The sequence below is a fragment of the Hibiscus syriacus genome, unplaced genomic scaffold, assembly GCF_006381635.1.
Source record: "Hibiscus syriacus cultivar Baekdansim isolate YM2019G1 unplaced genomic scaffold, ASM638163v2 tig00110174_pilon, whole genome shotgun sequence".
Lineage (NCBI taxonomy): Eukaryota > Viridiplantae > Streptophyta > Magnoliopsida > Malvales > Malvaceae > Hibiscus > Hibiscus syriacus.
The window spans coordinates 1407300-1422808 of record NW_024062612.1 but is presented as its reverse complement, the minus strand read 5'-3'; the positions used below and the strand labels follow the sequence as shown (position 1 = coordinate 1422808).

At 37.4% G+C, this 15509-nt stretch overlaps 1 protein-coding gene across 1 annotated transcript; it reads right to left on the bottom strand.

Moving 5' to 3' along the window:
* On the bottom strand, positions 1–13634 carry LOC120216990 (protein TIFY 11B-like). The gene is made up of 5 exons (XM_039214243.1): positions 13447–13634; positions 12991–13301; positions 12823–12880; positions 12325–12462; positions 1–316 (listed from the first exon to the last, which is right to left on the bottom strand). Exons 1-5 carry the CDS (start codon positions 13632–13634, stop codon positions 1–3), a joined length of 1011 nt encoding a protein of 336 aa, XP_039070174.1.
* Between the last annotated feature and the right edge of the window lie 1875 nt (positions 13635–15509).

Below are 15509 nucleotides of genomic sequence, written 5' to 3'. Positions count from 1 at the left end.
TTAAACACAAAACTTCAAAAAAAAAAAAACACCTTTCAAGATTATGTTTTCTCCAGCCTTAGTTCTTGAGGCTGTTTTTGTATGGAGGCGGTTAACCCGACGGTCACCATGGTGAACCAGGCGGAAGCAAGTATGGATGACATTAATATAGGTAACAAGAGATTCAGACCCTCCGAGGGAGAAGATACGACAACATTGGTGAATAGTGAAAGATCGTGGAAAGATACAGTTTTGTATTTTCCCTTCTTTACATGTATGTTCATCAGTTCGACAAATCTTAAGGACGAAGATCCAGACTCTAACAATGAAGAGGGACCTGCAGAGGATGAAATACCCACAATAAAGATCAACTCTGAATTGAAAGAAAAGATCAGAAAATCGTGGAGAAAAGCTCTTATTATCAAACTCTTAGGGAGGTCTGTGGCCTATAAAATTCTCATTTCAAGAATCACGATAATGTGGAAATTACAAGGCAATTTTTGACCGTATCGATCTGGGAAATGGATTTTTCGCCATTAAATTTCAAAATAAAAATGGAGGAGTTAAAGTTCTTACCGAAGGCCCATGGAAAATAATGGATCATTACTTGACAGTACAAAAATTGAGACCTGATTTCCTGGCTGAAAAGGTGTATATATTGCCTCTACTGCGGGTTGGATTCATATCCCAGGACCCCCAATTGAATATTTTGACGAAGGTATATTGGTCAACATTGGGAAGATGTTGGGAAAACCGATTAAAGTGGATTATAGGACGGCTTGGTCTACCAGAGGAAAGTTCGCTAGAATGTGTGTCGAAGTTGATCTAAATAAACCACTCCTTTCAAAAGTAAGAGTGGGTAAATTGGTTCTGAACATAGAATATGAGGGTATTCACTTAATATGTTTTTACCGTGGGATGGTGGGTCACCAGACAGATCAGTGCCCTGTGAAAATCAAGGAGAAAAACCGAGTGACAGAGATTGAAGCTAACTCTCCCAAGCAACAACATGAGCCTCAAAATCAGGACTCTTCGACAGACAAATCGGGAGTTATTAAAAATCAAGGAGAGGATAAATATGGACCATGGATGTTAGTCCAAAGAAGACAGAAGTCTATAAAAGGTAATTCTCTAGCTTAGACAAAGACAAGTCAATCATGGGAACAAGGAAATAGGTTCGCGGCTCTAAGTGAAGAAGCGTCACCGAAAAATTCCAACATTAATAAAAATAAGGGACAAAATCTGGGCAACACTGAAAACAGATCTAACAGAAGACCTAGAGGAAGCAAACAGAGTGGTGCAGCCAGCTCAGCTAAGCAAGAAAATGTTAGGTAAACTACCAATTTCAGAATCTACAAAACAAAGAGACATTACCAATTGCTCTAAATAGTGTAATTCTTCAATCAATAGTAAGTCTAAACAAAGAAATCCAAGACTGGGGATAAATCCGAAGGGTATCAGGCACAAGAACTACAACAAGTTCGGCAGTAACTCCCCTTTGGAAAAGGATATCCCTTCCTCCCTTGAAAAAAAGGACATGCACACATCGAGTGGGGAGGAAAATAGAAAAATCTAAACCTATTCTGAAGATACAGGGGTTATCATCCAAGTGAAGCCAATTAATTTAGAAGTGAATGTCTCGATGGCGGAAGTTCTAGATATTAATATGCCTGAGTGCTAGGAACCAGTAAAAGAAAACACTACTCTCCAATGAAGATCATCTCTTGGAATTGTAGGGGTATCGAGAATAGAGAATTTCTCAGAAATTGAAAAGATGTTAAAAAAGAGAGACATGATATTGTTAGCCTGTTAGAAACCAAATATGCTTCAGGAATTGGTAAAACTATTCAAAAGAAATTAAAGTTTGAGAACTGCTATGAAGTTACAGCTCATGGTATGCGTGAAGGAGCCTTTATTCTCTGGAATAGGAGCCAGATCAAGTTGCACGTCAGAAGTAATACGGATCAAGCTGTTCATTGTGGTATTGAAGAGGGAAGTAGGAATTGGCTGATCTCTTTCGTGTATGTGCAACATCATGAAAACAAAAAATCTGAGTTCTGGAATGAGTTAGAAATATACTCTATTACAGTTAACAAGCCTTGAATCGTTATTGGCGATTTCAACGATATCACTTCCCCGAGCGAAAAAGGAGGCATTGTAATTTGCATGGATCATATCATTAAGTTATGGGACAGATGGGACAGTTGTAACCTCTTGGATGTCGGATCCTCGGGAAATAAATTCAACTGGGTCAGACAGATCACGGGGCAAGTAACCATTCAAGAGCGGCTGGATAGAGCCTCGTACAACGCGAACTCGGTTGAAATGTTCCCTAATATTCAAATCACTAACCTTGTCAGACAATTTTCGGATCATCATCCTATTCTTATGGAGACTGGCCATAGCATTCATTTTGACAACAGTATAAGACCAATTAGATTTGAGGCCATTTGGTTAAATTACCCTGATTTTAAAATAGTGTTCGGTAAAGCTTGGGAGAGAAAGAAACACTCTATAGTTGAAGCTAATGTTGAAGTTACTAAGGATGTTTGCCTCTGGAAAAATACTGCTGTAGAGAATATATTCGCTAAGAAACGGAATATTCAAAACAGATTGAGAGGGATTCAGAAAGCTCCTCATTATTCCAATTCTACCATATTACAACATATGGAAAAGAACTTACAGTCAGAGTATCAACATATTTTGAATAAGGAAGAGCTTCTCTGGCTTCAAAAATATATAATTGACTGGGAACGAAACACAAGATTCTTCCATCTTATGACACAAATCAGACGTAAACAGAACATAATTTAGGGTCTCCTTATTAATTGGTAGTTGGGTGTCTGATAAAAAGACAGCCGTCGACCATATTGTAGATCTCTATAAAATGCTCTATTCCAGTAAAGAGGTGGTTCCTTTGGGGATTACTACAATGTGTTCAGAGAAGCAGGAAATTGCTAAAATTGTGTCAAATGAGGAGGTTGGTACGACTCTTTTCTATATGAAAAACCTAAAAGCTCCGGGTCCCGATGGAATCCAACCCATCATCTATAAGCAGAATTGGGAAGTTTTTGGGGATACGGTGTTAAACTGTGTCAGTGAGGCTTTTAAAACAAGGGTTATTGATTCAGATATTGTGAAGGCTTATCAAGTGTTAATCCTAAAGACGGATAATGCAGACAAAATCTCGCTCTTTCGCCCTATAAGCTTACTAAACACCTCCTACAAGATCCTTGCTAAAATTCTTGTCAGCCGCATTAGATCGGTCATTCAAAGGCTAGTGGGTCCTTTTCAGAACATTTTCCTTCATGGAAGAGGTACATCGAACAATATTCTTGTTGTTTAAAAGGCTGCCCATACCCTTTCAAATTTAAAGGGTAGAAAAGGGTTGCGATTTTAAAGATCGATTTACACAAAGCCTACGATAATGTTAATTGGGATTTTTTGGAAGAAACTCTCATCATCTTTAATTTCCCGCAAGATATCATTAGTATCATCATGTTATGCATCAAGAATAACTCTATTGAAATTCTCTGGAATGGGGAAAAAAACTGAAAATTTCCAACCGCAACAAAGCTTACGACAGGGGGATCATTTATCCCCCTCTCTTTATTTTAATTATGGAGCGACTATCTCGTCTAATCTTAGAAGCAGTCCATAACAAAATTTGGAAACCCGTAAAACTCACAAGAGGTGGAACTAATATTAGTCGCTTGTTTTTTTGCAGATGATTTATTGTTGTTTGTAGAAGCCTCCGATGAGCAAATGCGGGTTGTAAAGGAGTGCCTAAGGACGTTTAGTCTAGCTGCGGGTTTGGAAATAAATTTTCAAAAATCTAGCATGTTCACATCGAAGAACCTAAATTCAATAACAGCCAATTGGCTCAGCCATATAAGTGGTATAAAAAGAACTGAGTAGCTCGAAACTTATCTGGGAGTGCCTATCGTTCATACGAGAGCGTCATATAACATCTACGCTCCCCTAGTAGGAAAAGTCTTGAAACGAATGGCCGGATAGAAAAGCAAGGTCCTAGCTATGGCTGGAAGAAAAACCTTAATTCAATCGGTTACAGCTGCGCTACCTGTTCACATTAGGCAGACCACTATTATCCCAAAAGTGATTCAAAATAAGCTTGATTGATTGAACCGAAATTTCCTTTAGGGTGGAGGTACAGATTATTCCCATGATCATCTAGTGAAGTGGGAAAATGTTTGTAGATCGAAAGTGGAAGGAGGTCTTGGGATTAGGAGTTTGAAAGATATGAATCTTTCTCTTATGTCAAAGAACGGATGGAACTTATGGACTGATCAAAATTATCTCTAGTGTAAGTTGTTTAAAGAGAAATACCTTAAAAGGTCAAACTTCATGAATACCAGAATGATCAAGCTGCGTCTTCTACATGAAAAGGAATTCTTAAAACAAGTGATGTGATCAAAAGAGGAACAAAACACGTCATCTACTCGGGCAGTCAAACCAGATTTTGGAATGATTGGTAGGTAGGGAATTCGAGCTTGAATATCAACAACACAATAACAATGAGGATTCGGAGGTAATGATGGATAAATTCATAAAAGAAGACAGAATGTGGGATTTAAAAGAACTACAGAAAATCATCCCAGATGAGACAGTCAACAAAATCCGCATCATCTCATTGCCCATGGTGAATCATTATACCAATTAGGATAAGGTAAGTAGGGGTCACTCTAAAGATGGTAACTTCTCTATTAGTTCAGTGTTCAAGATGATAAGTGAGAGTAGGAATGCAACCCAACCTAGTCAAAATCTAGGTTGGATTTGGAAAGTTGATACATTAGAGAGAGTGAGATTCTTTCTATGGCTTGTTTGGCTAAATAGATTAAATACCAATGAGATCAAGGGAAGGAAACACATGACTCAGGAATTGAATTGCTAAGAATGGTGAAGACACAGTGGAAACAATCGAACATATAGCAAGAAAATGCCATAAAGCATATGAGGTATGGAATGAAGCTAAAGCCTCTAACTTCGATTATAATTTCCTAAACAGAGAGTTCAAAGATTGGCTAAAAGTCAATTGCATCTCGAAAAAGATGGACCAAAATGGAGTGAACTGGGGAATTATTTTTTCTACCCTTTTTTAGGGATTATGGAAAAACAGAAATGCAAGAATATTTAGTAATGCTACCAACAATCCCAAACAGGTTTATCAGTTGAGCTACAATTTTGCAGAAGATATTAAGTATGCAAAAGCAATCAGTTGTAATAAGCTGACTAGGTGTTATTGTTCGAACACTCTTAGAAGTAAAATCATGATATCTTTTAAAGTTTGAGGCCTTTAAATTTTGAGACCCTATGACGTATCACATGCTACACGTATTGATGGACGAGCTTGTCCTATCGTCATTCGTTATTATTAAAAATATGAGTAAAGTACACAAATGGTTCCCCAACTATAGGGTACTACTTTATTAAGTTCTTCGCTATTAAAAGTTACAAAATGGTCACCTGACTATTTATTATGTTCCAAACTTATCTTTTTTCATTAAAAAATTGGCGGTTGTCTAAGTTGGATGTTAACATGATGACTGATATAAAATAGTCGTTTGAGATTATGGGATCATATTTTATCATATCACAACTAACATGTTAACGTTCAGCTCAAAATATCATCATTCTTTTACTAGAAAATGACGAGTTTAGAACATAATGAGTAGTCGGGTGACCATTTTGTAACTTTTAATAGTCGACGGATTTAAAAAAGTAGTATCCTATAGTCGAGGGACCATTTTTTTATTTTACCCCAAAAATATTTATAGTAAAAAACATTAATATACTCATCTTATACATTCTGAAATTAATTTTTAACTCTCTAAATCTAAAACTAAAAATCAATCCTACAATTGTTACACTAACTAGTGATTAATAACCTGAAATCCTTCTCATCATATAATTTATTATGATATATCATTGATGTTAAAAGTCAAATAATTTAGGCACCAAATTAGGCACCAAATGGTGCTTTGTCAAAGTAAAAAATTAGGCACCTATTTTTTGTTGAAATTGGGTAATGGGATAATTAATTTTAGTCATTGTAATTTAGGGTATTTATAAGATTAGTCCTTAAGTTTCAACTATAAATACCCTAGCTCATTTAGCTTCAAAATCATCCCAAAACATTCTAGCTTTCTTCCAAATACTAGAGAATTTAGAGAGTTTCTTGAGAGTTGTTTTCTTCTTTTTTATTTAGAGAGAATTATCATTTAGCTCATTTAGCTTCAAAATCATCCCAAAACATTCTAGATTTCTTCCAATACTAGAGAGATTTTAGAGAGTTTCTTGAGAGTTGTTTTCTCTTTTTTTATCTAGAGAGAATTATCATTGTTTCTCCTTGGTAGATCGAGAGAGGTTGTAATTCCTATTTTCTCATAGTGAAATTCTTCTACCGTTGCCCGTGGTTTTTACCCTAAATTTTTAGGGGTTTTCCACGTAAATTTTGTGTCTCTTTTATTTTCATTTTTATTTTCTCAAATTATCAGTTGTGATTTTGCTCTATCCGATAGCCGTCTTCCACAACAATTGGTATCAGAGCCAGATTTGAGTGTATAATATCTGCTTATTGTCTTTGTGGTTGCCACCAAAAGGTGGATCCTCCAACATAAGAAAATAAGAAGGTATTACCCATTCTTTGAGGTTCTAAAGAACTATTCACGATAGTGAAATAGTGGGAGCTATCAATAATAAAAGCTATGGCAACGAAATTTGATATTGAAAAATTCAATGGAATAAATTTCTCATTGTAGAAATTGAAGATGAAGGTCATCCTGAGGAAAGACGGTTGTCTAGCAACTATCAGTGAAAGGCCAGTGGATTTCACAGATGACAACAAATGGATCGAAATGGACGGGAATGCTATGGCAAACTTTCATCTAGCATTAGCAGATGGAGTATTGTCAAGCATCGAGAAGAAGAAGACAACTAAGGAGATATGTGACTATCTCACCAAATTGTACGAGGTCACATCGCTGCACAATAAAATTTTTCTTAAGAGAAAATTGTACACTCTCCGTATACTAGAATCTACTTCAGTGACGGAGCACTTAAATACACTGAATACTTTATTTTCTCAGCTTACATCCTTAAGTTGTAAAATAGGAGAACAAGAACGTGCTGAACTTCTACTTCAAAGTCTACCGGATTCGTATGATCAACTCATCATCAACTTGACAAACAATAATGTCACTAGTCTAGTCTTTGATGATGTTGCAGCTGCTGTTCTACAAGAAGAAAATCGACTCAAGAACAAGGAAGACACACAAGTAAATCTGCAACAAGCATAATCGTTGACAACGATGACAACGATGAGAGGGAGATCAACAGAACGTGGTCAAAGCAGCAGTCACAAACATGGTAGATCGAAGTCGAGGAGCAAGAAGAATTTAAAGTGTTACAACTGTGGAAAGAAGGGTCATTTGAAGAAGGATTGTTGGAGTCTAAATAAAAACTCCAATCCACAAGGTAATACCGCAAACATTTCAGAAAATGGAGATGCTCTATGCTGTGAAGCGTCAACCACCGTGGAAGGAAGAAAATGATTTGCAGATATATGGCTCATTGATTCGGGAGCAACATATCACATGACCTCAAGAAGAGAACGGTTCCATCATTATGAACCTGTCTCAGGAGGATCTGTTTATAGTTGCAATGATCATGCCTTAGAGATCGTTGGCGTGGGAACCATCAAATTGAAGATGTATGACGGAACAATTAAAGTTGTTCGAGATGTGCGGCACGTGAAAGGCCTTAAGAAAAATTTATTATCATACGGATTGTTAGATAATAATGCAAGCAATATTGAAACACGGAAAGGAATCATGAAAGTGTTCCGTGGAGCACTTGTGGTACTGAAAGGCGAAAAAATAGCTGCAAACTTGTACATGATGAAGGGAGAGACTTTGGTAGAAGCAGAAGCCTCTCTTGCCTCATGTAGTTCAGATTCGGCAATGCTATGACATCAGAAACTTGGACACATGTCAGAACAAGGAATGAAAGTCCTTGTGGAGCAAAAGCTACTTCCAGGCTTAACAAAGGTATCACTTCCTTTGTGTGAGCATTGCATAACAAGTAAGCAGCACCGGTTGAAATTCAACACATCAAATTCTAGAGGCAAAAGTGTTTTAGAATTGATTCACTCTGACGTATGGCAAGCACCAGTAACGTCCCTAGGTAGAGAAAAATACTTTGTCTCATTTATTGATGACTACTCCAGGAGATGTTGGGTGCACCCTATTAAGAAGAAGTCAGACGTGTTTTCAACTTTCAAAAACTTCAAAGCGCGGGTGGAACTTGATTCTGGAAATAAGATCAAGTGTTTCAGAATAGATAATTGAGGAGAATACACAAGCGAAGAATTTGATGACTTTTGCAGGAAAGAAGGTATCAAAAGACAGTTCACAGTGGCGAACACTCCTCAACAAAATGGAGTGGCAGAGCAGATGAACAGAACCTTGTTAGAAAGAACAAGAGCAATGTTGAGGGATGCAGGCCTAGAAAAATTATTCTGGGCAGAAGCAGTCAATACCGCCTGTTATTTGGTGAATCGAGCTCCATCAACTGCAATAGAGCTGAAGACACCAATGGAGAAGTGGACTGGAAAACCAGCTGATTATTCAAACCTCCATATATTTGGAAGTATAGTGTACGTGATGTACAACTCCCAAGAAATTTCAAAGTTGGATCCAAAATCCAGGAAATGTAAATTCTTGGGGTATGCTGATGAAGTAAAGGGGTATCGCTTGTGGGATCTCACTGCCCGCAAAGTGATCATTAATAGAGATGTTATCTTTGTAGAAGATAAACTACAAAGAAAAGAAGACGATGATAGCACTGAAAAGTCAGAGACTACTCAGATACATGTGGAAAAAGAGTTTGAAGAAGGAGATTCTTCTGAAGCAGAACCAGCACATGATGAACAAGAACCAGAGAGTTCTGAAGCTCCAACAACTCGTCAATCAGATCGTGTGAGAAGACGTCCCAATTGGCACTCAGATTATGTTATAGAAGGTAATATTGCATACTGCCTTTTAACAGAGGACGGTGAGCCATCAACATACCAGGAGGCAATAAACAGCTCAGATGTTTCACTGTGGATGATGGCGATACAAGAAGAAATCGAAGCCCTTCATAAAAATAATACATGGGACCTTGTGCCACTACCACAAGGAAGGAAGCCAATTGGTAACAAATGGATCTTCAAAATCAAGCGAAATGGTGACGATCAAGTTGAGAGGTATCGTGCAAGACTAGTGGTCAAAGGATATGCTCAAAAAGAAGGTATTGATTTCAATGAAATATTTTCTCCCATGGTTCGACTAACAACAGTTCGAGTAGTTTTGGCAATATGTGCTACATTGAACTTACATCTAGAGCAACTAGATGTTAAAACAGCTTTTCTTCATGGAAATCTTGAAGAAGAGATTTATATGCTCCAACCTGAAGGTTTTGAAGAAGACGAAAAGAACTTGGTTTGCAGATTGAACAAATCTCTGTACGGTTTAAAGCAGGCGCCGAGGTATTGGTATAAGAGATTTGATTCCTTCATTATGTGCCTTGGATACAACAGACTTAATGCAGACCCTTGTGCTTATTTCAAGAGGTCTGGTGATAACGATTTTGTTATATTGTTGTTGTATGTGGCTGACATGTTGGTTGCAGGACCCAACAAAGATCATATTGAAGAATTGAAGGCACAACTGGCTAGTGAATTTGAAATGAAGGACTTGGGATCAGCAAACAAGATTCTAGGGATGCAAATTCGCCGAGACAGAAGTAATAGGAAGATTTGGCTTTCACAAAAGAATTACTTGAAGAAAATCTTGTCACGATTTAGCATGCAAGATTGTAAGCCAATTTCTACCCCTCTTCCTATTAACTTCAAATTATCCTACAGTATGAGTCCTAGCAGTGAAGAAGAGAGGATGTAGATGTCTCGAGTACCGTATGCATCATCAGTGGAAAGTTTAATGTTCGCTATGATATGCACAAGACCAGACATTACACAAGCAGTGGGAGTGGTTAGTCGATACATGGCGAATCCAGGCAAAGAGCATTGGAATACAGTAAAGAGGACCCTGATATACATCAAAGGGACCTCAAATGTTGCATTATGTTATGGAGGATCAAACTTACTAATCAATGGGTATGTAGATTCTGACTATGCAGGGGATTTGGATAAAAGCAAATCTACTACAGGATATGTGTTCAAAGTTGCTGGTGGAGCTGTAAGTTGGGTTTCAAAATTACAGTCAATTGTGGCTACATCCACAACAGAGGCAGAATATGTAGCGGCTACACAAGCTAGTAAAGAAGCAATTTGGTTGAAGATGCTATTGGAGAAGCTTGGGCACAATCAAGAGTATGTCTCTCTGTTTTGTGACAGTCAAAGCGCCTTGCATCTAGCAAGGAATCCAGTATTTCATTCAAGGACAAAACACATACGAGTTCAGTACCATTTCATTTGTGAAAAGGTGAAAGAAGGGACAATAGATATGCAGAAAATCCATACCAAAGACAACATAGCAGATTTCATGGCGAAGGAGATCAACGCTGATAAATTTACCTGGTGTCGATCCTCCTGTGGCCTGTCAGAAACGTAAGCAACATGAAGGTACAAAGTAAAAAGAATAGTGTTAAGATATGATTATTCCAATCAAATCTTCAAGTGGGAGATTGTTAAAAGTCAAATAATTTAGGCACCAAATGGTGCTTTGTCAAAGTCAAAAATTAGGCACCTAATTTTTGTTGAAATTGGGTAATGGGATAATTAATCTTAATCATTGTAATTTAGAGTATTTATAAGATTAGTCTTTAAGTTTCAACTATAAATACCCTAGCTCATTTAGCTTCAAAATCATCCCAAAGCATTCTAGCTTTCTTCCAAATACTAGAGAATTTAGAGAGTTTCTTGAGAGTTGTTTTCTCTTTTTTTTTATCTAGAGAGAATTATCATTTAGCTCATTTAGCTTCAAAATCATCCCAAAGCATTCTAGCTTTCTTCCAATACTAGAGAGATTTTAGAGAGTTTCTTGAGAGTTGGTTTCTCCTTTTTTATCTAGAGAGAATTATCATTGTTTTCTCCTTGGTAGATCGAGAGAGGTTGTAATTCCTATTTTCTTATAGTGAAACTCTTCTACCGTTGCCCGTGGTTTTTACCCTAAATTTTTAGGGGTTTTCCACGTAAATTTTGTGTCTCTTTTATCTTCATTTTTATTTTCTCAAATTATCAGTTGCGATTTTGCTCTATCTGATAGTCGTCTTTCGCAACAATTGACACCGTTTTTCTATATGGGAAATTAGGTGAGCGTTATTGTTATTTCAATATTATTTTCATAAACTTGAATAAAAGTGGTTTCTTCTTTTTTTTAAAAAATTCTGAATTGAAGTTGAAATACATATGAAGTCTCTCTCTAAAGTCGATCACTTATATAATCTCAGGTTTTCCCTCTTCCTTAACCCAATTTTTCTTCCGTTATTGACATGTTAAATCAATTTTTCATCTTCTTGTTTCTTTTCTGTTTCTTTTATTTTTTATAGCTCAAGTTAAATTGAGACTATGCTTTGCAGTCCATGTGAAGGGTATATAGGCAGATTTTGGTTAATAGTTGTTCGTATTTCTTTAGTTGTAGGTTTAATCAAAGTAAATTCAGACTTAAGGGAAGGAAACGCTAATTTTTTATGCTTATTTTTAATAAAGAAAAATAATAAAGATGGAAGTTGGTGGTGATTAACAATAACACTAGACCATTTGGGAATGTTTTTACGAGTGTTTTTGGTCCGTTTGAAACATAAAAATATTGTCAAACAACTCATTTTCAGTCATAAATTCATCAAAGCAATGTGCACATTTTTAGTTCATACTTTATTTTTTATATACGGTGAACCTAATCAAAGCATGCCTCATGTTCAACGGGTTAGAACTATTTTGCTTATAATGGTGAGACCCGGTAACTATTACAGCTTTGAATTTGGACATCTCACATTGGATAGTTTGAAGGCAATCGAGGATAAGTACAAACAGATTTTGTAACTTAGACGCCCTTTCCCCTATTGGAAGGTCAGAAAACCAAATCAAAATCATTTGCTCGCTTCATAAGTAAACCCCCCAATAGCCACCGGTTACCTACTCACCAAATCAAAATAATTTCCTGTAGATGAAAGAAAACGGTTGTTTCCAACGCTACCAATGAATGGAACTTGCACAAAAAAATAAAATTGAATCGGATCTCAATCTGATTGTAACAGAAGAACCTGGAACATGTACCCACTAAAGGGTCCTAAGTTAAAACACAATGGGAGGGAAACGATGTTTACCATAACTTGAGATCAAGATCTCTCGCTTCTTCTTTAGATGATTGACCTTCCTCGTGAGACGACTTGCTTTCATCGGGGTTAGGCGGCGTAGGAGATCCTCCTAAATTGTTAACTTGGTACGGCGCTCTCGCAGCTGCCCTGACAAATGAAGCCCATGGTGTTGATTTAGTGATATAATTCAACAAAGGCGAGAAGAACGATATAAAATCCCAACCTTTAAGGCCAGGCTCTGCTATCCTGGAATTGAGATATTATAATATTGTTGATCAATTGTTGACTGGTACATTGATCAACAAATATGTATATTGTGTGTGAATGTTTGATGGACAAAAGGAATATAAAAAATAAAAAAAGGGTTCATCATAGTTTGCTATCTAAGGCTCTAGTTTTGATTCAATCAAAGTTCTGCACATTTCTTAGGATCTGGGAAAACAAAATAGTTTCTAAGAAGCTTTAGCGGCATCCAAAAGTTTTCCAGTGCTGCAAAAACTTTCTTACCTGTCTTTTCTCTTTTCAAAGAACTTGTGAAGTGAATTTCTTCTAGCAATTCGTAAATCTGCAAAGAAGAAAGTAAAGAAAACAACTCAGAGTTGGTCATTAATAGTTTTTTTTTTTAAGTTTGAAAATTTTCTAACAGGATTTAATTCAAGGACACATTATAATTACCTGACCCTACATATTCACGCCGCTCGGCCGAGGGAACAGGAGGAGGAGGAGGAAGACTATTGCCGATCGTGGTGGCGACGTTCAGGTCGGGAATTTCAGGATTGCTAGACTCGACTTTGTCAATTTTAGAATTAACCTTTTCCATGCCGGTGTCAGCAACAACGCCACTGCATGCAGTTGAGCATCCACTGCTAGCTAAAATGTCCATGATTTCCTTAAACTTGTCCGAAGGAAAGTCATTATATACCACCACTTGTCCCCCAAAAAACATAGTCAGATGGGAACTCTTTGCCTCCACTTTTGCTGGTTTCCTAAATCAACAAAACGCTAAATACCAAGTTTCATTGCCATTTCTAACAATTTTTTGTCAATCCTATGACTCTATGAGTATTAAACGGATAAGATCAAATAAAGTGTATCTAAAATTATGAATATCTTGTGAGGAAACACACACACCTGAAATCTGTCTTGTTATTGGTATCTTCCTTGGAACTGAAGGCACCAAAGCTACCCATCTCTGGAAAAAAACCAGAAGGTCTCGCATTTGAGTTTGATGTAGATGCCACAAGATTTGGTTTTAAACTCTCAGAAGATTTATCCATATTAGGCAAAAAGTTCATTGTCCCTGCAACATCACCATACATAGTGTAGACACCCGTTTTTGACCAGGTTTTATATTTCTATTATTATAATTTATTTATTATTATTAATAATTTCTTTATTTTATTTTTTGTAGGAACCCATGTTCAAACCTACTACTCCACCACTACCCACTACCCAAAAATAAGGGAACCTCTATTGCTATACCCACCATTATCTCCTAACCAACCCCACCTCACACGTCTCAACTAAATCCACATATGTTTCCTTCTTTTTCTCTCAAAAAGGAAAGTGGGAAGCTGGAGGTAGAGTTATTTATTTCAACGGGAGATTGGCAAAAAGTGGGGGCGCAAAAGGAAAAACGCTAAAGGGTGCTCGGCTTTCTCTCTCTCAAGTGGGGGTTCTCTCACTTTGCCTACTTTCTTTTTCTTCTATGGTTTCCACTTTCCAGCATCAAATGGCAAGCCAGACCCTTAATTTCATGGTGATATTCTTCATCAATTCACTAGTTTTCATCACCCTTGGTAAATCAGTTATCGGCTTCACCAAATCGGTGTGGGTCATGTTCCTTAGGCCACCAAAGAACCTCAGCATTACTATGGCTCATGGGCTATAGTCACCGGCTGCACCGATGGAATCGGGAAAGCGCTGGCGTTTCAACTCAAATATTCTTCTTTATGGGATTTTTTTGATGAGCAAAATGATCACGTGGTAATAGAACAAATACTACGGGTTTTTATAGATCCCAAGCGCCTTTGTCATGCACTAGAAAAATTGAAGCGCCAATTAGCTGATGTTGATGCTGCAGTTGAGGCACGCAAAAAAGCGTCCAGAGGATGAAGGTCCGAGGATCATTGGAGAACAGGCCCGGGCTGTGTAAAACTCGGTCGAAAGAGATTAACGAATTACTTGTAGCTGGAGCCTGTCAGATTTTGAAGACAGGATCAATCCATTTGGTCATTTCCAGAAAAATCGTTCCGATCGAGCCTGGCTCTTGGATGGGGCAAATGAATAAGACTGAATAGACTCAAACGGGTCCAACTAATCACACGACAACTCCCCCTCAACCCCCAGTATTTCAAGATCAAGAAAACACAAGGAAACGACATTACAGAGGAGTGAGGTCAAGGCCATGAGGGAAGTGGGTGGCTGAAATTCGTGATCCGAAGAAAGCAGTCTGGGCGGCTCGGCACTTTCGGCACGGCCGAGGACCCAACCCTTGCATACGATAGAACCGCTCTCAAGTTCAAAGGTACCAAGGCCAAACTAAAATTCCCCGAACTAGTTCAAGGTGAAGTGGAGCCGAGTCGTGGAGATTCAAGCGACGTGCGAGCGCGACCCAAGCAAAATCCTACGCCGGTTGCTCCGCCTTCTTCGTTGTCTCCGGACCGTTGCCGCTTTGAAATCACGAGAATGATTATCATGCACGAGTACCCTCTTCACATGATTGAGCATCCAGGGTTCAAAGCTTTTGTCCAGAATCTCCATCCTTGGTTTGACAAAGTCAGTTTGTAAATGAATTCATTCTGGCTTCTGTGCGTGAAAACCTCATGGTTTTAAACATTAGGTAAATTCATAATGTGGTCCATCTATTATGGTTCCATTTTTTATATTTATTTTATTACTTCTTTTTATTATTATTTTTCTTTCCCTTTTAATTTATTTAATATTTTTATTTTCTTTTTATTATTTTTATTTTCTTTTCCTTCCTTTCATTTATTTAATATTTATCTTTTATCTTTTATCTAACATTTTTTACTTTTTAGGGATAACTTTAATCAATTAAAGGTAAACAATTCGAATCGAATATTTTTAAATTTTAATTTAAATTTTTAATTTTCGCAATTAAAGACAACCGACAAATTAATTGGTACCGAAAGGGCGGTTCAAGGGTGCTAATTCTTCCTTGACCGTAACCG

Bases quoted from the DNA above. Each gene is read 5' to 3' on its own strand.
- LOC120216990 (XM_039214243.1), bottom strand. From the start codon at position 13,634: ATGTATGGTGATGTTGCAGGGACAATGAACTTTTTGCCTAATATGGAT. The intron at 13,302-13,446 runs GTGTGTGTGTTT...TTGTTGATTTAG, and splicing joins AATAACAAGACAGATTTCAG to GAAACCAGCAAAAGTGGAGG. The intron at 12,881-12,990 runs GTAATTATAATG...TCTTCTTTGCAG, and splicing joins GCGTGAATATGTAGGGTCAG to ATTTACGAATTGCTAGAAGA.